Source organism: Labrus mixtus, chromosome 4, assembly GCF_963584025.1.
Source record: "Labrus mixtus chromosome 4, fLabMix1.1, whole genome shotgun sequence".
Lineage (NCBI taxonomy): Eukaryota > Metazoa > Chordata > Actinopteri > Labriformes > Labridae > Labrus > Labrus mixtus.
Window position 1 is genome coordinate 19,674,782 of NC_083615.1, and position 27,481 is coordinate 19,702,262.

Consider the following 27,481-nt stretch of genomic DNA (forward strand, 5'->3'; position numbering starts at 1 on the left):
ACAAATAGGTCTGATTAGCTCATGTCTCGATCGACACACACTGTACGGTGGGGTGAATGTTTTGATGACTCATCAGTTTTGATTTGATGAATGATAAGAGTTATTCACAATAAGGCGTGTAGCTGACCTGATTGACAGGCGGGCGCGGTGTAACAGTTTGTCAGGAGTCTTAAAACCCGCCTCAGCTCCAGCTCTCAGCCTGTCGTTAGGTTGACTGAAAGTTAGGCTGAGACAGCATTTCCAGCATGGAGACCACCATCGATGGGACTCCAGCACTCCCTATACAGGAACAGACGGGGTACGTCAATCAGGCTTCAAACATTCATATTTACAGTATGCTCAAAATGTGCAAAGTTTGCATTTACTATAGGAGTCCCCCTTAAGGGGGCCCCATCTGACAGCCTCTACCATCAGTGTGTGAACGTTGCGGTGTTAAAGCGCTTTGAGTCGTCAGAAGACTAGAAAATAAATGTACAAGCTCAAGTCCATTTACCATTTGTGCACACACATGAATGAAGAACGTTTAGCTACCCCTTCTGTCTGCATCAATCACATTGACTTTAAAGCAACACAAGATAACAACAACATACTCAAATATCGAGTATGACTCAAAACAAAATATACTTCCAATGTCAGAGTTTAAATCTGCACGCTGAGAAATATGAGCTGCCTTTTACTAATATTGAGATGTGGTCCACACCGGGACTTGAACTGGTGACCTTGTGCTTGTGCTTGTGCATGAAGTGTACCGTGCCAAAGCACACCTCTCCAAAGTGTGCCAAAACTGGCACAGAGCGGTCACACTGGCCAAACTAACTGGACTTTAGGGTTGAAGCGTGCTTGGGAACGGTACGGTGGTCAGTGTGACCGCGCCCTAAAGACACAGGTGAGACTAAAGACACAGGTGAGACTAAAGACACAGGTGAGACTAAAGACACAGGTGAGAGTAAAGAGACAGGTGAGACTAAAGAGACAGGTGAGAGTAAGGACACAGGTGAGACTAAAGACACAGGTGAGACTAGAACTACACAATAAAACAGGAAGTAACAACAACAACATAAACTAAACTAAAAGTCCATCATGACGGGTCTGTGGAGTAATTTTCAGTACAGTACTGATGTTTAAAGGATTCTGACATGTTAATAATTATTATTATTATTCAAAGATGTCCGCTCGAGTCTGATGTGTCACTAAAACCAAACAGGCTTACTAAAGATGTTTAATATGAGAGTGACTATTTACACTGTGTTTACAGGAGGTAGAGACTGTCTCTCTCTCTCTCTCTCCCTCTCTCTCTCTCTCTCCCTCTCTCTCTCACTCTCTCTCACTCTCTCTCTGCTCTCCCTCTCTCTCTTTCTCCCTCCCTCTCTCTCTCTCTCTCTCTCTCCCCCTCCCTCTCCCTCTCTCTCTCTCTCTCTCTCTCTCTCTCTCGGATCAGTCCAGCAGCGGAGGTGGAAACTCGCAGCAGAGACACACACTCTGAGCTCAGCCTCCACCTGCGATGCTCCTGGATGCTCCTCCGAATTTAGATCTCCTCTTCCCTCCTCTCCTTCACCTCCACCTCCTTCTTCTTCTTCTTCTTCTTCCTCCTCTTCCTCCTCCTCACTTGTCCCGGTTGCTTTTCGTCCCAGGGAGACGCGCGCTTTCTCTCTCTCCGATGTGAGTTGGCCCGTGCGTAAACGTCCCGGCTCCGCGCCCCGTCATGTCTTATCCTCAGGGTTTCCTCTTCCAGCCGTCCGTGTCTCTGGCCCTGCACTCCCCCTTCAGTCCGGGGGTCCTCCTCGGGACGCGGACGGAGGAGCTGGGCCGCTCCTCTTCGGGCTCTGCCTTCGCTCCGTACTCGGGATCAGCTTCCTCTCCCGGATTCAACTCACACCTCCCGTACGGCGGAGAACCGCGGGCCGCCGCCACCCTCAACTCCTTCATGGTGAGTTTCCACATCGGACCGGACCGGACCGGACCAGGTTGGTGCTCCCGGGCTGATCTCAGTTTGGATTTAAAAAAAAAAAAAAAAAAAGCATCACTTTTTGTGCGTAAAGACGCTCCGTGGGTAAAAGTGCCAAAATTAAAATAAATTAAAGTTTATTTAAATGAATTAAAGAGATAAAAGTGTTTCAAACTAAAGTTCTCTCTGACCTACGTTAAATAATCTGCAGATATTTTAGATTTTAATTATTATAAATATTAAATTAACTTCTGATGTTTTATTATTTTATAAACATGTTCATCCAAATATTTTAAATTAAATGTATTTCTGTCAAAATGAGTTTTATTTCTCTCGACAATAACAAAAAAAACTTTAATAATCAAAGCGACTCGTGGCGTCCTTGACTTGACTCTGAAAGCTGTAGGTTAGAATCCGACCACGAGGTCACAGAGGTCAAACCGGGACTTGATTTAAAAATCTGAACAAAATCAAATCTTTGGTCTGAAGCTCTGAGAGGGAAACGTGCTGACTCTTTCATAATAAAAGGTTTAGAATTTTTGATTATTTAATGAGAAGACGTGATGTTAGAATTCATATCTGATCAAATAAAGATTCAAACGATAACAGGGCTGATGTTTGTGACATAAGCGTCCTGGTTTCCCTTCAAATTAAAGGTTGTTTGTCTGTTTGTGTGTTTTAATTAAACCTTTATTTAACCGCGTTAGTCCCATTAAGATTAAGACTCCGCTTTGCGGGGAGCTCAGCCAAGAAAGCAGCATCACATACACGCACGCCAGCACACACACACAAAGCTGCAGACAGAAACAACTGACATGTGCGCATGTGTGTGTGAGTGTGTGTGTGCGCGCATGTGTGTGTGCCTGTGTGTGTGTGAGTGAGTGCTATGATTTATTTCATATTAATATATTTTTTTAAGTTTCCGGTATAAATTCTGATTATTTGTTGATTCTCTGATGTGTCCCGTCTCAGAGTCCGGCCTACGACCCGTCCTCAGGGATCTCCGCCTCCTTGGACTACCACCCGTTTGGGGCCCTGGGACCGTACCCGTACGGAGACCCCGCCTACAGGAAGAACGCCACACGGGACGCCACGGCCACGTTGAAGGCATGGCTCAACGAGCACAGGAAGAACCCGTACCCCACCAAGGGCGAGAAGATCATGCTCGCCATTATCACCAAGATGACTCTGACACAGGTGTCCACTTGGTTTGCCAACGCCCGTCGCCGGCTGAAGAAGGAGAACAAGATGACGTGGACGCCGAGGAACCGAAGCGAGGACGAGGAGGACGAGGACAACATCGACCTGGAGCGGACCGACGAAGACGACGAGCTGATGAAGACGGGCGACGACGAGCCGGAGACGAAGAGCGAGGCCGGTGAGTGAGCGCAGAGAGAGAGAGAGAGTGAAAGAGAGAGAGGGAGAGATAGAGAGAGAGGCCCTGCAAGTACCCAGGCCCAGCAAGTACCCAGGGCCCTGCAAGTACCCGGGGCCCATCAAGTACCCAGGGCCCAGCTAGTAAGGGGGGGGGGGGTCCAAGGCCGGTTTCTGTCCACGGCCTGAGGTCATGATAATCCATCCACGACTTTGGCCTTTAAAAAGAACCAAAAGCTGCAGGAAGGAGAAAACATGTAAACGTGACGTTTGTACGAGAAGAAAAGTCCACAAAAAATATTTCAGTGGTTTACTGTGTCGTGAATATTCACACATAAAGCTTGAGTGGATACGATCCGTCACGCTGTGCAGAGAAAAGAGGAAGACGTGAAACATTAACAGCCAGCTCGTCGCTCTTCTGGTTCACACGGTAACGTTTGAGGCGCTCGCTCTCTGTGACACGTCTGAAATCTGAACCTTTGTATGAACGCCGCTCTGAAAGAGTTTCACTTGAACGCATCATTTCAGGGCTGCAGGGGTTAACACCTTACGGCGAGGAGGTTCATGGTTAGAATCCCTGTCTGTCTCTTTTTTTTATCTGTTGTGTTTATTTATTGTGTGTTGGACTTTTGACTTCTTCGTGTTGTTCTTGTGTCGTGTGTTCGTCGTGCGTCCGTACGCCTCTTGCTGCTTTCTCACGGGGAGAAAAAGACAACACAACCTTGATTGCCTGGCAGTGAGGTTGTGCGCCTCATGAAGACAAACAGGCAAAAAAAAATCATCAATCATTATTTTTAAAGTGCCGTTTTTAAAGTGACTTCATAAGAAGTGTAACCTCGAGGTGTTTTACAAAGAGCGGGTTAAAGGCGTTACTCGTTAAGGAGAATGTGAAGGACGAGATGGGAGAATAATCATCTTTGTGTTCCTCTCGTTCCTGTTGTCCACACTTCCTCACCGCTGAGGTGGAGGTCAGAGCAGAACGTGCATGATGAGGACAGCGGTGGTTTTAGGGGACGACACAGTCCGATGGTGGAGACTGGGTGGTAGTAGTGCCCGATCACCTCGCTGAAGGTAGGGCGAGCTCCGTCTGCTGCCGGGACGAGGCCGCCTGGGATTCTAACCCGCTGACGGACGCCAGCGACAAACTGATCTGGAGATATTTCTTAAGAATATTAAAGATCTGAATATTTGTTAATTTGTTAAAAACATTTTATTCAAAATAAAATAAATGGATGATAACGGGGAGAATCTGTTTAAAATGTTCTGCATGAATAATAATGAGATGAAACACGTCTCACTTTATGAAACATTTATTTTATATTTTTAAACTCTCTTTATTTCTCCAAACACTCCTCGTGTTATTTCTTATTCAGATTCTGATTCTCTCTCCATTTCATCAAAGATGATTTTTAATGTTGGTAGTTTATATTTAATTTCATAACATCTAATAATATTTTCTAATATTTATTATATGTATTTTATTTATTATATTTATTATATTTAATAATATTTATTATAGTTATTTTATTTTATTTATTATATTTAATAATATTTATTATATTTATTATAGTTATTATATTTAATTATATTATTAATATTTTATTTATTTTATTTATGAATCTTTTAATATTTTAAATCAGCTGTCAGAATAATAAAGCAAACCCTCAAACTCGTCAGAGACACAAACTGAGACGATTCATCCATCAGAAAGTTTTAAAGACTTTAAACATCTGGATTTAAATATCGACGTCCGATCACCGTTTACTCGCAGAGATGTGAGCGAGCTCGTTAGCTCAGGAGAGACGAGCGCGGCGTGCAGAGGCGAGAGGTGAAGACGAGGAACGGAAAATAATCTGTTTATTTATTTATAACTGATGATGAAGTGTGTGTGTGTGTGTGTGTGTGTGTGTGTGTTTGTGTGTTTACCTCTGTGTGTGTCTGTGTGTGTGTGTGTCTGTGTGTGTGTGTGTGTATGTGTTTGTGTGTGTGTGGTGTGTGTGTGTGTGTGTGTGTGTGTGTGTTGTCCCTCCCCCCTGCTGACCTCTCCCCTCTCCTCCCCCCCACTCAGTGTTGCGTGGCCCCCCCTCGGTGTCAGGCTCGTGTGTGTTGGCGTTCAGAGACGACAGAAGCAGCGAAACGGAGCGAGGCTTCACTGATCCCGACTGCAAAGACTCTGGGGAGCGGAGACTGCCCCCCCTCCCAGGCACTGCTCCCCTCATTGGGCCCCTGGGGTCGGTGAGAGCGCTGGAGCCCGAGCGAACATCGACCCCTCCCTCTAAAGAACTCTCCTGTGGCTCCATCCAGGGGCCAAACGTGGCCCCCAAACCCAAACTGTGGTCCCTGGCGGAGATCGCTACGTCGTCGGACAAAAACAAAGGAAGTACTGACTCCTCACAGAGCAGGGGGGGCACACCCCAGACCCCATTCCACCACAGCCCCGCCCTGCCTCGACACCTCTACTACTCCTCCCCCTTCCTCCCTGGATACTCCAGTTACGCGCCCCTGGGTCCCCTGAGCGCGCCCGGCTCTCATCTAAACGGATTACAGCAGGCAATGCTGCAGAGGGCCGAGGCGGCGCTCAGAGACTGTAAACTACGGGGTCACGAGCTGAAGAAAGGCGTGACGAACACGTAGAACACTTCCTATTTGTGGATATTAAGAAACAAAGAAGACGGGCCCCCGGGGGCCTCTGACTTTATTTAGAAAAACAAATTATCCATTTTAGAGTTTTCTATGTTGATGAGCTCTTTGTAGTGCGTTTCTGCACAAAACATGAAGCATCATTAAATGATAGTTTTATTATTACACCGCCGACCAGCTGCTGTTTCTCTAAAAGACGCCTCAGAGAGAGCTCGCCATTCAGACCCAGGCTCGTCGCTCAGACAGAGCCTGCCACTCAGAAACCTTCCAAGGGGAATGAGCCTTAAAACATAAGTGACAAAAGACGTGATCTTCCATAAAGGACATAAAACTAATTCAAATACATAATTAAATGATCGCATGATTATAAGGTTATTCTAAGTGTGTGACACTATCACAGAAAGGAACAGATTTGACCTCACAGGACTCAGGCGCCACTCGTCTACCTCTGCCCACAAGAGTTAGCTAGTTTTGTGATTTGTGTATTACAAAAGTTTTTCTTTGGATCTGAAGAGACATCTTAAAGGAGCAGTATATAACTCTGACACCTAGTGTTTAAAATGGGTACTGCAGTCCAAATTCTAAGCATTGTAGAGAGCTGTCTCCCCCCGCCCCCTCCTCTCTAGAGTAGATGCTCATGCAGGTTGCCATGTGGTGGACACTGAAGCTTCAGTGTTTATCCAGCTCTGCATCGGTCTGTAAACCTTTCTGTGTTTTAACCTCTCTCCATTTTTCAAAAGCATCTTCAATATTGATCCTAGTTTGAGCACGTTTCTGCTCGTGGAGCTTATTAGAAACATGCAGAGGCTTTTTAGGTCGGGTACAATCACTTCTATCTGAACCAGTTCTCTCGCCCACTTCCATCACTGCAACACCTGTTGGTTTGACCTGATAACTGCTCTCATATCTGGCAAACCGAGGGGCGTCCAAAATGGCCGTGTGGGGGTGCCGAATGTTTAACTCCATCGAACCATTGTTAAACGAGACAGAAGCCCTTATCAGACTGCTTTTTTTCGCAAAAGTGTCTTAACTAAACTCATCTGTCATCACATCTTTGTACGTTCATATTAATTCCACTACAGCGTGAAATTGCTAAAGCAGTCATTTACCTTCTTTATTTTCTTACAGAGTCGGATTCAACACAGAGACGATAAAAACAGGATTCAATCAGTGAGAGATGTTGGTCGTAGTGAAACAGAAATCCAGTCCTCAGTATCCCTGCTGCTAAACCATGTTGTGTTAGCATTAGCAGTTAGCTAATCCAGACTGCGGAGTGAGCAGCAAACAGTGAGGCTGCCGTCAGATTAAATTACAGATTACAACCTGCACAGTTTCTGTGTGTATGTGTGTGTGTGAAGCTAATCTGAATCAGAGCAGGATGCTAACACTGAAAGCTAACACACACAACATTCATCACAGTAGAAGAAGTTGCCTCATAATTAGCAATTTTAAAAAGTTTGTGACGATGAGGTCACTCTGCATGACCAACAAACACGAGCGAACTCGCAGCTAAATCACTAAATCAGCAGCTGGACGTATGCACATATTTCCTGCCAACGTTTCTCATGGTTGGAGGGGTAAGACACATCAAACAGACATGCCTGCTGTTGTCATGGAGATTTCAGACACGGTCTGTCAGTCATTGCAGACACAATCAGGAAGCAGGGAATCATCTTGTGGCTCTGCTCTCACTGTGTGAGTGTGTGCAGTCGTACGAACAAAATACAAAGCATGAAAAAAATCCAACGTATCGGGAGCAGCTGATCACGCTGTGATCGCCCATCGTACCCCAGTGAACACTGTATGAGTAACAATTTGTGAGCCTGCACTAGCATTAGTTGCGTGACTAAAAACATCTGTTCTAAATTGTCCACAAATAGAAAAGAGTACGTCGGTTTAGGCAGGTGTGCAGGAGAGGAATCAATCCATGCAGGTAAACTCCAGCAAACTGTCAAAACTGTTCAAAGACAACTTTTCAGGAGCATCATGTTTCCAATAAAAGAAATAATCAGGCACAGTTATTTCATCTTTTTTTATTTTAATGTTTAAAGTTTAAACGTCCAGATTCAGGATAAAAAAAGCTAATTTTCTACTCTTTTTCTGGTTTGGATAATAAACACTTTGATTTAACTCGTTGTTTACTTTTATTTCAAGCATCTGAACTTCTGTGGAGACGAGATATTTATTTTCTGAGCTGCAGACATATTTAAACTAATTTTCTTCTCAATTTACCATCACTGATCCTCCCGTACAGGTTTATGTTCCTGTGAGCTAACAGCGCTAACAGAGCTAACAAAGCTAACAGTGCTAACAAAGCTAACAGAGCTAACAGCTGTCAGACATCCTGCAGCATGTTGGAGAGCAGCGGGCCGTCAACCTCCGAGGACCACGTCTGACTGTGATGTCACTCAACACTCCTGCACAGAGCCTCCGGCCTTCATCCTCCTGCTGCACAGTGCCACCTGTCTACATCCTCGTACTCCTTGTACTCCTCCTCCTCTAGCTCCTCCTCTTCCTCCTAGAAAGTGACCCCCATTTGCATCAGACTGCATCCTCCTTCATCAGCTCCATTACCATCTCCTCTCAGTCTCCTTTATCAGCCTCTCTTCTTTCCCCTTCTCCATCGGTCTTCTCCTCTTCCATCAGTATCTGGCTCCTTCTCCTCCATCAATCTCACTCCTCCTCCTCCTCCTCCTCCTCCTCCCCCTCTACCCCCCCCCCCCCCTTCTTCCTCCATCAGCAGCTGGCCTTCATGTGGACCAGCATACGTCTTCTGCAGCTCCTCCTCCAGCTCCTCCTCCTCCTCCAGAGGTGTCTTCTGTTCCGTTTGTTCTTTAAAAAGTTCACTTCCTGTTTCTTTCTTCGTGTGTTCACTGAATCCTCAAACATCCTTAACATTGAGTCAGTGACTCCCGAATAAATAAATAAATGATGCTGAGTGAGAAATAATCATTGAAATACCTCCATGTTTTAAACTTCAGCGTCTCCTCATCATAAACATTTTATCCATCGTGCGATTACAGACATGATGATAATTGTTATTGTTTACCTTTAATAAATAAACAATAAACAGGATCAAACCAGGAACCTCCTCCTCGCTGACCGCTGCATCACGAGGAAGATCAGTTAGTGTGTTCAGAGCGCCTGTCACAAACACACACACACACACACACACACACACACATCAACCCACAAACGACCATCAGCTGTTCATGAGTCCTCGGTCTGTTACAGACACGGGTACTAGATTATTTAACTGCTTTCATTATCAACGGCTCCTTTCTATTGTTTCAAATAATTTTTTATTATTTGAAACTCACTGAGATTTTAAATGTTTTCTCAGAGTGTCCTGGTCGAGCCAGAGAGCAGCTCGTTCAGAGTTTCACGCAAACAACAAATCTAAACATGAAATGTTTGTGACGCTCGTCCACAAACACATCAGGAGAACATCTGCAGCCAGATGTGTCGTTTAACCTCCTCTTTAAATCATCCAATCAGAGCAGCTCGTTAAGTCTCAGCTATTTCTGGGATTCTGACTTTTGGACCAGACGGTAAGAAAAGGTTCCTGGTACTGAAGATGATAAGTCCCTGTTCTGGTCTGACTGATGGAAGTCAGAGTTCATGACGGAAGCAGAGCTGAGATCGACTTTAAAGAAGACGTCCGTGTTTAAGTCAAGATCATCCGACACGTGCAGACAACAGACGCTTTAAGACGAGGAGTGTTCGTTTAGACCATCATCATAGTCCAGCACAGACCTCATAGTGGCAGAGACCGGTCTCTTAGACTCTAAAGAGAGGAAGGATTCTAATGACCTCTAAGAGAATTAAAATGCTACAAAACACCAACAGATCAAAATGAGCTCTGAAAGTTCTTCATCACTGAGCTATTATTTTCTGATTCAGTTTGTTTTGTGAATGAGAAACTACGGAAGCCTTGAAAGGACATTCATCCATACATTTGATTGTTCTCTGTTTTTGAGTGATAACGAGGTCGTCTCGTTTGTTTTCTGAAGTTCTCGACTTGTTTATCTCATTATCTCGAGATAGAAATGCTGAAAATAAGTCGTCAGCGTTTTCCCTCTAAGCACAGTGATGACGTGGAACAGCAGCTGATCAGTGGTGGTCTTGATTTAAATCCAGAGTCGGCCCCGTCTGAGACCGAGACCTTCAGAAAGTGGTCTTGAGACGACGTACTACAACACTACAATATATTCAAACTCTTCACAGCCTTACTCTCGTGTTCCCCCACCGTGTGAAGAATAATAAAGTGAAACCTCCTCTGAGTTTACGGCGTGCAGCGTGTCGGCGTGGAGGTGTGAACACATGTACGCGGACTGACTCTCCTCCCGCAGGCCGCTCCACGTTTGCCTGACGCTGTGAGACAGATGGTGCCATTCCTCCAGTGACCCTTGATGTTGAATATCACGCCGCAGGAAGCTGCTCCTGTCAGCGCAGCCACCGCTAACCTTTAAGATCAGAGGAAAACAACCTCCAACAAACAACTACAGGATGTAAGGTTAATGACTGTTTTTATCTGTAGACAGGTAAACAGGCTGTAACGTCTGCAGCAGGTAAACAGGCTGTAACGTCTGCAGCAGGTAAACAGGCTGTAACGTCTGCAGCAGGTAAACAGGCTGTAACGTCTGCAGCAGGTAAACAGACTGTAACGTCTGCAGCAGGTAAACAGACTGTAAAAAGAACAAACAAAAGAACATGATCATGACTGAAGAACACAAGAAAGGACATGAGTCTAAAAGAGAAGTAAGAGCAGCAACAGCATTAAAAAACATGAGTTATATAAAACAAGTGAGTGCAGGAAGAACTAAGTCAAAGCTGTGTAAAACTCTCAACAGGCTGTGGCGCCCTCAGGTGGTCTGGGAGGGCGTTCCACAGCCGTGGAGCAGCAGAATGGAGCGCCTGATCCCCCATTGTGTATAACTTAGTCCTGGGGGGTTGGAGACAGCTTCTTGTAGCTGTTTGAGGGCTGAGCAGGTCCTCTGTGTAACGTGGGGGCATTTCCATGGCTGCAGGGAGACTTTATGTGGTGTCTAGGACTTTTATATTTGTTGCCATAGTAACGAAACAGGGAGTGATATTGTTTGACTCTTACTACAGTCACGTTGAAGTTTTAAATCATTGCATTGTGACATCCCTTCTTGTTTGTGAACAGCTGTAGTTTGGAGCCTCTGTGTTGTGAGCTGCAGCAGCCCGGAGGAAGAGGGCCCCCTGCAGGCCGAGCCTCCCCATAGCAGCTGGCCGGCCTTAACGCTCCACCTGAGGCACACAGATGCATGCTGGGAGCTCCAGCCTGCTCAGAGTGTTTAGGATGTCAGACTCCTGCAGGTCAACCCCGATCAGAGCTGTCAACACCTCCCCCTGCTGGATCCCTGAAGCTGTACGACTTAAAGACACAGGTGTCACCCTGCAGGTGAGTCCTCTCCGTCGCCTTCTCTGTGAGACACCGAAGCAGTCGGAGAAGAGAGAGCTCAGGAAGCTCAAAGGAAAGAAGACTGAGGTAGCTCATTTCGTTTCACATCTTAAACGAGATCTGAAATAAGTGAATAATGTTCGTCACTTTTTATTAAAAAAATATAATACTCTATTATGTTTGAATATTTATAATATATTCATGTTTACTTTAAAGTCGGAGTCAGTAGAAATGTAAACACATCATTCAAACTAGGCCCCTCCCCCAGAAACTCTCACTCCCCTTCAGTCTACTGAACGACCACGAGGGTTCAGTCTACTGAACGACCACGAGGGTTCAGACTACTGAACGACCACGAGGGTTCAGTCTTGACCACAAGGGTTCAGTCTACTGAACAACCACAAGGGTTCAGACTACTGAACGACCACGAGGGTTCAGACTACTGAACGACCACGAGGGTTCAGACTACTGAACGACCATGAAGGTTCAGAATGACCACGAGGGTTCAGACGACTGAAAAGTCTCCATACTGAATTGTGACTTTTCAGAAACTCTGCAAAGAATGAGGAGCCTGACTTGCTGACTTATTCGTCTTAAACAAGATGTTTAGTTGATGTTAAGATGCTTTTGATTCATTCACATATTGTACATCTTTAGTTAAAGTATAACTCCTAACAGAGATATTCACACTTCTTCTTTGTTGTACCGTCCACGCTGTTTATTGTTGTTACAACATTCAGACTTTAGAACTGAAAACACGTTTTAGTTTGGATTACATTTACGACAAAGTTTTTTTAAAAACATTAATGTGGAGCACAAGTTCAGTTTAGAAAGCTTTTGAGTTTTTGGATGAAGTAATTGTTTTAATGTATAAATCTGTCTTTCTGAAAGATAAGAGCTTTATTCTGAATGTCGAACTTTATAAATAAAATGAAATTTGTAATAAAATATTTTCTTCTGAGAGTCACATTTAAACTCAAGAGGACAAAAATAACTTTGCTCCCAAGAAGCTCAAAATGACTGTTTACATTCTTCAGAGAACTGTTTGTTTTGATCATCTTTGGCGTGACGTCATGATCCCGCGCCGTCCCGCTTGTGTGCAAACAGTTTAACATGGCGGACAGTGGGTCCCTCATAGCGGCTCTGCTGAGCTCCTTGCTCTCCCTGGATGTTCCTCCGGACCTCGGGGCTCAGGTGGCCGAGCTGTACCGGCTCCAGACGGCCCTGCTGAGGCGGAGGAGGCTCCGGGAGATGGTGGAGAGAGACCGGCGGAGGAGACAGTACCTGCGGAGGAGGAGGGCGTTCCTGCTCTCCTCCATGGCCGGGATCCTTAGCCTCATCACGGTCACCAGGAGACCCGTGTGGGTCATTAACCGGAGCCCGGCGCAGAACCTGTGGGCCGGGGCGCAGCACTTCGACGAGGAGGAATGGAAGGCGCAGTTTCGGATCTCGAGAGCGACGTTCGACTTCCTGCTCGAAGAGGTCGGCCCCGCCATCAAACGACGCAGGACGAATTTCCGAGCGCCCATCGAACCGGACCGGAGGCTGGCCATCGCCCTGTGGTGGTTCTCCCGATCCGGGGAGTACCGAACCATCGCCCAAATGTTCGGTACGTATTCGGGATAATGGTTATTTAAAACGATTGAACGTACCAGTCCACTTTTTCAGCGTTTCTGTGGCCAGTGAATTTAATTTGAAAGATGGCGTGCAGGCGTCTGCTTACTATTTTTTCTGTATTTGATATTAAAAACATGATTTTACGTCTGGACCATGAAGATGGCGACCCGTCTCACTAATGAGGAGTCAGTTTGATCTAAATCCCAGAGAGGGGTTCTTTTCCTCACATGTTGATTATCTTACTGCAGGTGTGGGCGTGGCCACCGTGTGTATCGTAGTCCGGCAGGTCACCGCCGCCATACTGGACCGCATGTACGAGCGTTACGTGTCGCTGCCCTCAGGTGAGAGGCTGGACGAAACCATCCGGGCCTTTAAAGACCGCTGCTACCCGCAGTGTGCCGGGATCATCGGCGGGACTCACATCCCCATCTCCGCCCCGAGGGACAACCCCGACGACTACTACAACCAGAACGGCTGGCACTCGGTCATCCTGCAGGCGGTGGTCGACCACGACGCCCGGTGAGCAGGACTCTAGAGGCGCGGAAAATTCTAGTATCACCCTGACATTTTTATCATCAGACAGGTCAGGAGAGACGACGTCAAGTCCTGCACGCTGTCTTAATGTACACATTCATCGGCAACAATTCAGTCGGATATAAAAAGATGCCATATTGAACGACAGAAGGATCTACGTGAAGACGATCTTCTGAACTTCGATATTCTGTCCTCCGCAGGTTCACAGACGTGTACGCCGGCTGGCCCGGCAGCACCAGCACAGCCTCGGTTCTGTCCAGCTCAGACCTGTTCCTGAAAGCAGAGGACCGGCCTGACGGGTACCTGTTCCCCAGAGAGGTGAGAGTCCAGGGGTGGGGGCTTTGTAGTGTCTTTACAGTCTGTTTACCTGCTGCAGACGTTACAGTCTGTTTACCTGCTGCACACGTTACAGTCTGTTTACCTGCTGCACACGTTACAGTCTGTTTACCTGCTGCAGACGTTACAGTCTGTTTACCTGCTGCAGACGTTACAGCCTGTTTACCTGCTGCAGATGTTACAGTCTGTTTACCTGCTGCAGACGTTACAGCCTGTTTACCTGCTGCAGATGTTACAGTCTGTTTACCTGCTGCAGACGTTACAGTCTGTTTACCTGCTGCAGATGTTACAGCCTGTTTACCTGCTGCAGACGTTACAGTCTGTTTACCTGCTGCAGATGTTACAGTCTGTTTACCTGCTGCAGACGTTACAGCCTGTTTACCTGCTGCAGATGTTACAGTCTGTTTACCTGCTGCAGACGTTACAGCCTGTTTACCTGCTGCAGATGTTACAGCCTGTTTACCTGCTGCAGATGTTACAGCCTGTTTACCTGCTGCACACGTTACAGCCTGTTTAATGTGTCGTCTCTCTTTCAGAAATCCATCATGTCAGACGGCGTGGAGATCCCCGTCCATCTGATCGGAGACGAGTCGTTCCCTCTGAAGCCGTGGTTGATGAAAGGATACAGCCAGCACCATCAGCTGTCTCCTGAACAGCGCCGCTTCACCTACACCCTCAGCTCCGCCCGCTCCGTGGTCGACACCGCCTTCATGCGCCTGAAAGGGCGTTGGAGGTGTCTGCTGAAGAAGGCCGACATCGACGTGTCCATGATGCCGCGCGTGGTGGCTGCGTGCTGCGTCCTGCACAACATGTGTGAACAGCTGGGGGACTGTTTCCTGCCCGAGTGGAACGCCGACGCCAATCCAACTGTGATGAGTCTGAGACAACCGGACACGGAGCCATATGAGGGAGACACGTACTGCACCGCCGAGGTCATCAGGGACACCATCACCTACAACCTGCTCACTATCCTGCAGTACTGAACACTAAACTGCAGGACGGTTTCCTGCGTCAGACGCCGTGTCTAAACTGGACGTGTAAACGATGTTAGTCTGGAACTGAAGTCGTGTCATTGTTTGTTACCACGGAGATGTAAGGCTCATCTCAACTAGCAGAGCGTGACGTCCAAACTAACCTAAACATCATATGAAATGAGGTATGAACTGGATGTGACCAATCAGAGAGCAGCATTTCTCTTCCTGCAGCGTCCCCGTGTTTCTTCTTGTATGTTGACATGAATCTCCTGGTTTTGATCGGGTTTTCAAGTTTCTGTGTTTCTTCATGTAAACATCAGATCCTGATTTCAAGAGACCAGATTTATCTACCTGGAGAACTTCTGTTTACTCATTCACAAACACAAACTGTGATGTTTGTAGGGTCTGTCAAAGCGTCATGAGGGGAACTAAAGCCGACAGCCTTCACAGCTGGTGAACAATAACAACAGGGACATCTAGTGGTGAGATCTGAAACTACAACAGGTCACTTAACAGCCCTTTTTGATTGGAGGGATGAAATGATCTGGGCTCCCTCTTCTCCTCCTCCAGGTTATCACATCGTTTATAAGACCATCACCATGACAACCAGACTCTACGGAGGATGTCACATTTAAGGTGTAACTGCTGCCCACGTTGGAATGACCTGAGCTGGTGACACACTAGACCAAGGCTCTCTCTCACACACACACACACACACAGTTGTCCCTGGAGCATGATCATTAGAGGGTAACCATCATCGCGTGCAGGTTGGTCATTAAGTTCACACCTTTGGGTGTCCAGGACTTCTGTCTGTGTTGTCGTGGTAACAAACGGGTGTTGATATGTCACTTTGCAGGAGTTTTATATTCTGGTGTTGTGAAGAGATGTTTCTAATAAAGTGGAATGGAACCCAGTTTGTCCCACAGGTGACTTCCTCTGACCAATAAAAACCTCTGAATCAGCCGAGAGCTGACTTCCTGTCAGCATTAAACCCACACTTCACAACACGTCACATTATGTATCGATCTGTTGACACCGATGTTAACGTCATCGCTGAACGTTTCACCGTGTGGAGTCTAACAAAGTATCACGTGACGTCACACGCTTACGGGATCGCCCACCTGGCAGGCACAAAGGCTCCAATGCTGCACGCCACCACAGACTGACGTCCCCCGTCTGTTCCTGCAGGGGGCACTGGAGTCCCATCAATGGCGGTCTCCATGCTGGAAATGCTGTCTCAGTCCTAACGACAGGCTGAGAGCTGGAGGTGAGGCAGGTTTTAAACCTCCTGACAAACCGTTACACCGCGCCCACCTGTCAATCAGGTCAGCTACACACCTTATTGTGAATAACTCTTATCCTTCAACAAATCAAAACATTCACCCCCCCGTACAGTGTGCTGATAGACTTCACCCTGCAGCTGTGTCTCCTCTGAATGTCAGCATGGCGTTGTGTTCCGGTTAAAAGTGTGACCGTGTTACCTGGCGACTTCAGACAAACGTGACTGAAAGTGTCCTAACAGACGGCTCTTTGTATCATCATGTCAAAAACACTTATTAGACAAGTCTTTAATGAAAAGCTAAACCCAGACGCATTTGGCTGAACGTCACCATATAACATGGTCACTCTTTAAACCGTAACACCAGAAAGGACTTGGTTGAAAGTCACAAAGTTGAGGGTCACAAAACTGTGTTTGTCAGAGTTTTATTCCGGTTGTCAGGTGACGTAAAGGTTGTCTAGAGATGTTACATTTAAAGCCTGTGCTGCAGCTAGTGTTTGCGATGGTGGGTGCCACTTTCCTAACCTCTTTTTGACCCCGAGCCCTCAGTGCTGGTCACGTGACTGAAAGCTTTAAACCGCTCTGTGAATGCTGAGCCAGCACTCCCCCATGTAACCCGGAGCCTCGCCGCTATACCCGTTTATATTGAACGCTGACCTTTACCTCTGAACCCAGCCAATCAGGTCGTCTTCTTTGGTTTTCATCAACAAACAGGAAGAGACGCAGCTCCTTCCTGTTTATTGAGCCGTTAATAAAGTCAAATGTTTTTAATTTTCCTGCATGAATTAAATAAATCTGACTCTCCCTCCAGATTGTTTTGATTCAATCATTAATTATTCATTCATTAGTTTTTATTTCTTTTATATCTAAAGACAGGAAGTAGCTGCAATCTGCACATGTGCAGAGCGTGGCTCCTCCCCCTGAGCAGTGATGTCATCGTGGACAGGACAGGTGTGTGCACAGAGTAGAAATAAAAACAGAGAAACTTTTATTGTGGCGATCTACTGTACACACTGAGCGCGCTCAGTACAGCAGCAGGAAGTGAACATAGAATAAATGGAATGCTTCAGTAATACTGATCTGACCATATAAGGAAGAGAAGTCTGTGACATCATCACCGCTGTCACATCACCAGCGTCCAATAATCTGCTATAAGTACCGTCTGAGAGCGTACCTGCACAGGTGCACTCACAGGAAGTCTAAATATAAACACGCTCCGTCAGGCGCCCTCCAGGAGGTAACAGGAAGTGGCGGTGCTAGGGGGCGGGGTCACGCAGTGCTTTTGGTGGGCAGCTCCGTGCTGTTGTGTCGAGTCTTGCGTGACGTGCCATCATCACGCGGCCGCGCCCTCTGCAGATTGGACATGGCGGCCGTGCGTTCGATGTCGATGAGGGCGTACAGCTCGGTGCGGCGGGTGGGCGTGGTTGGGGGCAGCGGGGAGGTGGGGGTGCGTGGCGTGTGGGGGTTACTTCCGTCCGAGGCTCCCTTGTTCCCGCCGCCCTGCTCCATCTCCACCTCGATGTAGTTCAGAGTTTTGGGCGGCTCGGGGTGTCCGGGCAGCGGCGGCCGCCGAAAGTCAAAATTAAAGATGGTGGGGCCTTCAGTGCGGCGGCGGGCAGTGTCAGGCCGATGGGCACTGAGAGGTGCCGTCACGTTCTCCGTATTGACATAGTTGTGCGAGGCCTCGAGTGTGGCGGACAGCGGGTGGGAGTAAGAGTGGTGCAGAACGCCATGGTGGTTGTAGCCATTTAACGACGGCGTCCTAAGACCGCCACAGACAGGCTCCTCCTCCTCTCCACTCGGCTTCCTGGCCTCCCACACGGGCGGCAGCGCAGGCAAATTCTCATAGTCCAGCAGGGCAGTGCGGCGCTGCGCCGAGTTGTTGACATTCTGCAGGTCAGGGGTGAGGGGGGGCGGGCGGTGGCGACGAGGAGCCGAGGATGGAACTGAAGAGGAGGAGCCATTGGAGAGCGGGGGGGCGGGCTCTGGCTCGGCAGGGGTTTCAGGAGGGCCGTTAGTCTCTTGAGGCTCCTCCCCCTGCGTCTCCTGCTTCCTCTTCTCCTTCTCCATCAGCTGCCTCTGTACGGGGGTGGGGCCCAACACGAAGCGCACGCCCTGCGGCTCCAGCAGCACCTGCGGCTCCACCTGAGGAGGTGGGGGTGGCGGTTCGCTGCGGACCCTTGGGGGAGGCGGAGGGGTCGGAGGACACTGAGACTGGGGGGAGGTGGGGCTCTCCAGGGGGGTGGTGACGGTCAGAGGACTGGGCTGCTCCTCCAGGAGCCCCGTGGTGTTCACATAGGTGTGCACCTGCAGGAGGAGACATCGTCAATGTGTCATCATGACATCATCAGTATTTACAGTCAAACAGGAAGTTGATCTCTTACCGCATCCTCGGTCACCAGCAGGGGGTGAGTCGACTCCTCCCCCACAGAAGGGAGGCGGGTGCTGGCCACCGACGGGTGACGGGTGGAGGGATGAGATGGAGCCTCCCCCACAGACGGGATCCTGCTCACCCCGTTAGGAAGAGAGGGCACCGAGTACCCCACAACTACACACACACACACAGTCAGGTTAGTGATGATGTCACACAGGTGATGATATTGTGTTTACTCTGATCTGTTATGATACCTCACTTTTACTGTTCATGCTACACAAGTCAGATGCAGCGCTGCTACTAGCAGGCGTTTGTATTTACCTGTAGGTGTGTTTGTTTGTATTTACCTGCAGGTGTGTTGTGTGTGTATTTACTTGCAGGTGTGTGTGTGTGTGTGTGTGTGAATTTTCCTGCAGGTGTGTGTGTGTGTGTGTATTTACATGCAGGTGTGTGTTGTGTGTGTATTTACTTGCAGGTGTGTGTGTGTGTGTGTGTGAATTTTCCTGCAGGTGTGTGTGTGTGTGTGTATTTACATGCAGGTGTGTGTGTGTATTTTCCTGCAGGTGTGTGTGTGTATTTACCTGCAGGTATGTGTGTATTTTCCTGCAGGTGTGTGTGTATATGTTTATTTACCTGCAGGTGTGTGTGTTGTGTGAGTGTGTATTTACCTGCAGGTATGTGTGTTGTGAGTGTGTATTTACCTGCGGGTGTGTGTGTTGTGAGTGTGTATTTACCTGCAGGTGCGAGTTGGTGTCCTGGCTCCATCACCGCCTCCTCCACTACACTGATGCTGTGACTGTGCATCACCTCCTGCAGCATGTTGAAGATCTCCTCAGCCCGAGGACACTTAAAGGCAAAGATACCTGACACACACACACACACACACACACACAATTTAAGAATAAAGTTCACCTTTAATAACCAGAGTTTTTGTTTTCTTTAACAAAATGAGGAGAGAAAAGCACACTCACAAACCGTGTGTGTACATGTTTGTGTGTACCTTGTCCTGTCTGGCAGCGGCGGCCGCTCTCAAACGAGAAAAGGTTTGAGTCGTATCCATAGCGACGCAGGCACAGGTAAGGCCACCTGACATCGTCGCGGCGATGTGTGTGGAGGACGAGCTCAGCGTCAGTCAGCTCCATCACACCTGAACCCAACTCGTTCCCATCGTCGTCCACGTTGATCACCTGCACAGGTGGCATACACACACGGTTACACACACAGACACACATGGATGGACGGACGGACACACGGACACACACACAGACCTTAAACTTGCTCTGATGATTATCTGGGATTGACTCTTTCTCTGGACAGCTTAAACAGCTACCCATGGCTTCTTCACAGCACCATCTGATGTCTGAAACAGACACACACACACACACACAGCTGGAGTCACCTCTTCACACATATTCATTTATATTCATAGACACATGTCTGAGTGAGGTGTGTGTGTCTTACCTAGATCCTGCCTCCAGTAGCCCTGCTCCCATCCTCAGAGCCTGATGGACTCTCATGCTTCTTTAGAGATTCTGTGAACATGAAGAGCAGCTCTGCGCACACACACACACACACACACACACACACACACACACAAACACAGGTCAGACATTTTCTTCCTCCTGTTTACAAACTAATAGTACTACACATACTTCTACCATTACTACTGTAGCTTTCTGTCTTAGTCATTGTTGTTGCTCTGTTTGTCTCTTTCATGAGTCTGGTTCCGCTCCAGGTTTCTGCCTTTCAAAGTCAAATCAAAGACTGATTTGGAGAGAACAGGGGGGACCCACTTGAATCCACAGGTCGGAGATGCAATATTTCTAAGGTTCTGTTTGAGTCTCAAGTCAATGCATAAGTTACATGTTTGACTCTTAAAGGTCACATATTCTGTAAAATCCATTTCACCATGTTCCTCTAACACTAATGTGTCTCTAGTCTGTCTACAAACCCCCCAATGATGACAAAAGTCCATCCTCTCAGTCTTTTGCCTGCTCCACTTTTCAGAAAATGTTTGCTCAAACAGGTCGTTTGGAGATTTTCCCTTCATGACATCACAAAGGGCAATAACCCCTCCCCCAGGTGGGTGACACTCCCACAGCTAGGTGTTTGTTCTGCCCTCTGAGTCTGCCTTCTCACCGTAAACAATAGGACATGGAGCGAGAAAGACCGAGACACCCAAGCCCTTCAAGAGAGGGGGCGTGGTCAGACACAGCTCATTTACATTTAAAGGTACAGACACAGAAACAGCCTGTTCTGAGCAGGGCTGAAATAGAGGGGTTTATAGGCATGATCAAATACAGGATCAGAGTGGATTTAGAACAAGAAACTTCACACACATGTTTTCAGGAGCTCTGAGACTTATTTACACTGGATGAAGAGGAGGAGGATATGTGACCTTTAAAACTCTGTGTTCAGGTGGCCAATTAAAAATGAAGGAGTAAAAAGCTGGGTGTGTAAGAGAGCTTCATTCCTCTCCTCCACACGGTCTCATGAAACAGATGATGTTTTTTAAAATCTTCAGACCTTTTTGACACCATTAATCATAAAAATAACAGACTGTATGGTTTTAGATAACACACGTCAAAGAGTATTAAAGTTTCAGAAACGTTGACAACCTTCTGTGGGGAAAATATAATCCTGCAAACTGAACTTCTGAGAACCATCTGACGTTTAAAGGTACTAAGAGCTCTTAGTCCATGGGACTTAAAGAACAACAGCTATCGGTATCGGCTACTTTTATCTCAGATATTACGAGATTTATTTATTCAAAGTGGATTAGAGCTGTCAGGATACCAGACAATAAAACTTCCTTACCTGTTGGTCTCACAGGTGACAGAAATATGAGTTTAACTGATATATTTATTACATGAGTTTATAAAATGTAGTTAATGCACATCTGAGGGTCAGGAGAGAACAATATGTGGTCACTGTCAGCCGGTCGATACAATATAGAATTTATGTGACCAACATCGATATTGGCGAGGGAAAAATTCAGATACCGATATATCAGCCGATATCTTTGAGAGATCGATCTTCGATCTGTAGATTTAGACGTACAAATGTTTGAGTTGAAAAGATAATGAGGACAAGCTGGTCACTGATCGGGACCTCCAAAAGAGGTCTCAAGACCTCTAACGCAGTGGTTCCCAACCGATCTAGCTTCAGGATGCAGCGCCAGCTCCTTCATGAAAAGTCGCGACAGATTTGTTCAATGTGAAATAGTGCAGATGGACCTCAGACGGTGCAACACGTGAAAAAAAAACAAAGAAACAAAACAAACATTTTGGAAAAGCGCTTCAAAGACTTTTTTTGACAGTATTTTTTCCAGGCACACTTTAGCAACCCACTGAAAATGGCTCTGCGACCCACTTCTGGGTCCAGACCCCCCAGTTAAGAAACACTGCTTTAAAGAGTACCTCCAAAAACTGGCCTTGGACACTATGGACCATTAAAATAACCGATTGCATCGCTCTGTAACACCCTGAGAAATTGAAAGTATTGACCATTTGGACACCTCACAATAAATTCTCTTTCATATTAAAGGAGCACTTTGAAGATTTGGTGGAAGTTTACAGATTATTTGCTATAATTTCTGAACTAAATACACAAACTTTACTCAAAGGAAAAACGGGTCCCTGGACTGTTTGGAGAGTTACGGCCCCCCACCAAAACATCTCACATATCATTTTATCTGTACATTTCTCCAACTTTCACATTTCTCTACCAAACCTCCATTAGTGCACCTTTAAACTGTCCTTTACTTACATTTAAAATAACTTCAGACACATTAAAAAATATAAATATTAAACATCAGAATTCACTTTAAATAACCAACCAAACACTTTAACAACTGTTTCTATCAGAGGACAGAAAACTGACGAGTTTATGACAGTTCATTATTGAGACTTTCTATTGCTACAGACTTTAATTGAACACGTCCTAATGAGCAGAAAAGAAGTGAACAACCCTTCAATCAGTCAGTTTGAGATGTGATAAAGTGTTGCTGTGTTTCAGAGTTAACCAGCACAAACAAACACTAACTAAGGGCTCAGCAGCCCTAACTAGCACAGACTGCTGAGTCAGTAATAAAGTTAGATATAAACTTCTTCTCAGAGTGAGTCACAGAGGACTCTAACTTTCCTCCTCTCTGTGTGTAATGGCAGCTAGTTAGCACTGAGCTTCAATAAGCTAACACTGATTTCAGCTAACTAATTAGCTCCGAGGCTAACTCTCAGTTAGAGCCCACAGCGCACTCCGTCTGTAAGCTCTAACACATCGGGTGATATCACAGAGATCCATACTTACTGAACACCGTCACTGTGATGGATTAAAGCCTCCACCTTCCGGACATCCACCCCGCGGTGAAGCAGCTCAGATGAGTCCGTAAACTGCGGCTAGCGTTAGCCCGCTGCTACACCCGCAGAGCCTCCATCTTTCCTCTGCGCCGCCAGAGCGCCAAAAAAAAACAATCACAACTTCTTTCTACCGTCTCTAACGCTCCTGTTCGCGCGATTCAAACCAAGAAAAACGATTTACATCCATCGGTAGTCCTCCGGGGTTCACTGTGTGATAACGGCGTCAGTCCAAACGCACTTTTTACACCCTGAAAAACCAACTTTGCAGCTCGGACCGTCGTTTCTGCTGCTAGCCTGTTGGGCTAAATCTCTGCAACTTAGCTAAACTTCCGAGAGTTCAGCCTCTCAATGTGCTGGAGCCCCGCCGCTCTGCGCATGCGCGGGCCGTGCGGTCTGGAATAGCCGGGGCCTCTCCCAGCGGAACCATAATGAATGACTAACAGAGACATCTGAAAATACATAATTAACTGTTTTATTCAAACACCCACAAATATGCGTCATCACGAGTCCAAACACAGAGCCGAACATGAAGACAGAGAACAGACAAATAAACCTGAAGGTTGATTATTGAAAGAGAACACAGATTATTGATTATTAAGTCAGGAGACATTCCTGTACAGTGAGTTTACAGTCATGTTGGAGCAGGTCAGCCTGCAGTATGGATGAATAATCAGACATTTCTACATCTCATGTCTCTCTCCCTCTCACACACACACACACACACACCTACACACACACACACACACACACACACACACACACACTCACACACTCACACACACACTCACACACACACAAACACTCACACACACTAACACACACACACACACACACACACACACAAACATCAGCTCATGTTTACACAATTCAAACTTAAAGTTACGGTAGCTGGGAAGGGCAAAACTAAATTAAGTTTGAAACACTTCTGCAAAGTTTGAGACAATTTACATTTTAGAAAACAAAACGACTAGATGTTCCGGGACAGTTAAAAGTGTTCTGCATCTTGTAAATGTGTTTGCCAAAATGTAAATTAGTCTCAAGCTTTGTAAAAGTGTTTTGGCCTTCCCAGCCACCGTATAAAATAATAAATATTAATACACATCAATGTGTCGTTGCTGTTGCTTAGCAACAAACAAACAATGTGTGCTAAAACATCTGCCAACAGATCGTCTCTACTTCAGTGTTTTACGGCGTCTGATTTATGTGGCGCTCCCTCTAGAGGAATCCTCCAGTAACACGCATTGTACATCGACAAGTATGTGAACATTTACGTTCAGGACGCAACCGGTTCAAAAGCGAGAATATCTGAGCCCACAAAGGGAACTTCCAGTGTTTTTACCCTGGGTTTACATGTTTAAGTCTCTTTACTTTACAACTCGTAATATCGGGTCTTTCTTCTCTCCTGACTAACAGCTACAAAAAAACTGACAAATAATTTTCTAAAATAGATTTATACTCAAACACCTAAAAACATAAATTAGAAGCGTCTGTTACATGACGTGAAATCCAAACACAGAGAGATATATATTTTATGTACAGTCCTGTCAGTTGTATAAATAATTCTAAAGTTTGTCTCTTTATAGAATATGTGAGATTTGAAATATAAACATTAGTATAAAAATAAAACTCAACGTTTCCTGCAGTCAATACAATCTTTACCGCCGGCTGCACAGCATCTCTGAAAACAAAGATCAAGACATCCGATTATCACTTATTCCCAATGTGTCTGTGTAACCTCCAGCTGGACTTTTAACACTCACCTCTCTGGGAGTTGTAGTTCTGGGAGTTGTAGTTCTGAGAGTTTAAGTTCACATTTTCGTAGATGGGACAAAGGAAGAGCTCCTGCTCACTGCGCAGCTTCCTTGCTCTGAAAACATCTCGCACACACTGATGGAGGTACGAATACTGACCCTGAGGAGGAGGAGGAGAGACTACATCAAACTAAGGAGGAGGAGGAGAGACTACATCAGACTGAGGAGGAGGAGAGACTATATCAGACTGAGGAGGAGGAGAGACTACATCAGACTGAGGAGGAGGAGAGACTACATCAGACTGAGGAGGAGAGACTACATCAGACTGAGGAGGAGAGACTACATCAGACTGAGGAGGAGGAGAGACTACATCAGACTGAGGAGGAGAGACTACATCAGACTGAGGAGGAGGAGAGACTACATCAAACTAAGGAGGAGGAGGAGGAGGAGAGACTACATCAGACTAAGGAGGAGGAGAGACTACATCAGACTGAGGAGGAGGAGAGACTACATCAAACTAAGGAGGAGGAGGAGGAGAGACTACATCAGACTGAGGAGGAGGAGAGACTACATCAAACTAAGGAGGAGGAGGAGAGACTACATCAAACTAAGGAGGGGGAGAGACTACATAAAACTGAGGAGGAGGAAGTGAAGGAGGAGGAGGAGAGACTACATCAGACTGAGGAGGAGAGACTACATCAAACTAAGGAGGAGGAGGAGAGACTACATCAGACTGAGGAGGAGGAGAGACTACATCAAACTAAGGAGGAGGAGGAGGAGAGACTACATCAAACTAAGGAGGAGGAGGAGGAGAAGGAGAGACTACATCAAACTAAGGAGGAGGAGAGACTACATCAGACTGAGGAGGAGAGACTACATCAAACTGAGGAGGAGGAGGAGGAGAGACTACATCAAACTGAGGTGGAGGAGGAGGAGGAAGAGAAGGAGGAGGAAGAGAAGGAGGAGGAGGAGAGACTACATCAGACTGAGGAGGAGGAGAAGAAAGAGAAGGAGGAGGAAGAGAAGGAGGAGGAGGAGGAGACTACATCAGACTGAGGAGGAAAAGGAGGAGGAGGAAGAGAAGGAGGAGGAGAGACTACATCAAACTGAGGAGAAGGAGGAGGAGAGACTACATCAAACTGAGGAGGAAAAGGAGGAGGAGGAGGAGGAGGAAGAGAAGGAGGAGGAGAGACTACATCAAACTGAGGAGGAGGAGGAGGAGGAGGAAGAGGAGGAGAGACTACATCAGACTGAGGAGGAAAAGGAGGAGGAGGAGGAGGAGGAAGAGAAGGAGGAGGAGAGACTACATCAAACTGAGGAGGAGGAGGAAGAGAAGGAGGAGGAGGAGAGACTACATAAAATTGAGGAGGAGGAGAGGCTACGACAAACTGATGAGGAAAAGGAGGAGGAGGAGGAAGAGAAGGAGGAGGAGGAGAGACTACATCAAACTGAGGAGGAGGAGGAGGAGAGACTACATCAAACTGAGGTGGAGGAGGAGAAGGAAGAGAAGGAGGAGGAAGAGAAGGAGGAGGAGGAGGAAGAGAAGGAGGGGGAGGAGAGACTACATCAAACTAAGGAGGAGGAGTAGCAGGAGGAGGAGAGCCTACATCAAACTGAGGAGGAGGAGGAGGAGGAGGAGGAAGAGAAGGAGGAGGAGGAGAGGCTACGACAAACTGAGGAGGAGGAGGAAGAGAATGAGGAGGAGGAGAGACTACATCAAACTGAGGAGGAGGAGGAGGAGGAGAGACTACATCAAACTGAGGAGGAGGAGGAGGAGGAGAAGAGACTACATCAAACTGAGGAGGAGGAGGACAGACTACATCAAACTGAGGAGGAGAAGGAGAGACTACATCAAACTGAGGAGGAAGAGTAGCAGGAGGAGGAGGAAGATAAGGAGGAGGAGAAGGAGAGGCTCCATCAAACTGAGGAGGAGGAGGAGAGACTACATCAAACTGAGGAGAAGGAGGAGAAGGAGAGACTACATCAAACTGAGGAGGAAGAGTAGCAGGAGGAGGAGGAAGATAAGGAGGAGAAGGAGAGGCTCCATCAAACTGAGGAGGAGGAGTAGCAGGAGGAGGAGGAGGAGAGGCTCCATCAAACTGAGGAGGAGGAGGAGGAGAGACTACATCAAACTGAGGAGGAGGAGGAGAGACTACATCAAACTGAGGAGGAAGAGGAGAGACTACATCAAACTGAGGAGGAGGAGTAGCAGGAGGAGGAGGAGGAGAGGCTCCATCAAACTGAGGAGGAGGAGGAGAGACTACATCAAACTGAGGAGGAAGAGGAGAGACTACATCAAACTGAGGAGGAGGAGAGACTACATCAAATTGAGGAGGAGGAGGAGAAGGAGAGACTACATCAAACTGAGGAGGAGGAGTAGCAGGAGGAGGAGGAGAGGCTCCATCAAACTGAGGAGGAGGAGGAGAGACTACATCAAACTGAGGAGGAAGAGGAGAGACTACATCAAACTAAGGAGGGGGAGAGACTACATCAGACTGAGGAGGAGAGACTACATCAAACTGAGGAGGAGGAGGAGGAGAGACTACATCAAACTGAGGTGGAGGAGGAGAAGGAAGAGAAGGAGGAGGAAGAGAAGGAGGAGGAGGAGAGACTACATCAGACTGAGGAGGAGGAGGAGAAGAAAGAGAAGGAGGAGGAAGAGAAGGAGGAGGAGGAGACTACATCAGACTGAGGAGGAAAAGGAGGAGGAGGAAGAGAAGGAGGAGGAGAGACTACATCAAACTGAGGAGAAGGAGGAGGAGAGACTACATCAGACTGAGGAGGAAAAGGAGGAGGAGGAGGAGGAGGAAGAGAAGGAGGAGGAGAGACTACATCAAACTGAGGAGGAGGAGGAGGAGGAGAGACTACATC

The 27,481-nt window shown here is 46.9% G+C and overlaps 4 protein-coding genes and 1 pseudogene across 4 annotated transcripts in view; 2 read left to right on the plus strand and 3 right to left on the minus strand.

Moving 5' to 3' along the window:
- The first annotated feature begins 1,423 nt into the window (after nt 1-1,423).
- On the plus strand, nt 1,424-6,124 carry LOC132973025 (Iroquois homeobox protein 5a-like). The gene is made up of 3 exons (XM_061036220.1): nt 1,424-1,927; nt 2,918-3,323; nt 5,388-6,124. Exons 1-3 carry the CDS (start codon nt 1,703-1,705, stop codon nt 5,951-5,953), a joined length of 1,197 nt encoding a protein of 398 aa, XP_060892203.1. The 5' UTR covers nt 1,424-1,702; the 3' UTR covers nt 5,954-6,124.
- A 6,339-nt stretch (nt 6,125-12,463) lies between these two features.
- On the plus strand, nt 12,464-15,761 carry LOC132973020 (uncharacterized). Its single transcript, XM_061036216.1, has 4 exons — nt 12,464-12,996; nt 13,253-13,523; nt 13,739-13,856; nt 14,411-15,761. Exons 1-4 carry the CDS (start codon nt 12,501-12,503, stop codon nt 14,855-14,857), a joined length of 1,332 nt encoding a protein of 443 aa, XP_060892199.1. The 5' UTR covers nt 12,464-12,500; the 3' UTR covers nt 14,858-15,761.
- Nucleotides 15,762-17,092: 1,331 nt separating this feature from the next.
- On the minus strand, nt 17,093-23,183 carry frs2a (fibroblast growth factor receptor substrate 2a). The gene is made up of 7 exons (XM_061036218.1): nt 22,810-23,183; nt 19,963-20,054; nt 19,770-19,861; nt 19,502-19,688; nt 19,236-19,364; nt 18,512-18,675; nt 17,093-18,434 (listed from the first exon to the last, which is right to left on the minus strand). Exons 3-7 carry the CDS (start codon nt 19,833-19,835, stop codon nt 17,397-17,399), a joined length of 1,584 nt encoding a protein of 527 aa, XP_060892201.1. The 5' UTR covers nt 19,836-19,861; nt 19,963-20,054; nt 22,810-23,183; the 3' UTR covers nt 17,093-17,396.
- A 126-nt stretch (nt 23,184-23,309) lies between these two features.
- LOC132973021 (receptor-type tyrosine-protein phosphatase beta-like) overlaps nt 23,310-27,481 on the minus strand; it is a 32,061-nt gene continuing 27,889 nt past the window's right edge. The window contains exons 31-32 of the mRNA XM_061036217.1: nt 24,620-24,770; nt 23,310-24,537 (exon numbers count right to left, since the gene is read on the minus strand). Coding sequence (XP_060892200.1) covers nt 24,515-24,537; nt 24,620-24,770 — 174 coding nt within the window. The 3' untranslated portion in view covers nt 23,310-24,514. The remainder of the gene's footprint in view (nt 24,538-24,619; nt 24,771-27,481) is intronic.
- Nucleotides 25,757-26,383, minus strand: LOC132973601 (uncharacterized protein DDB_G0271670-like; annotated as a pseudogene).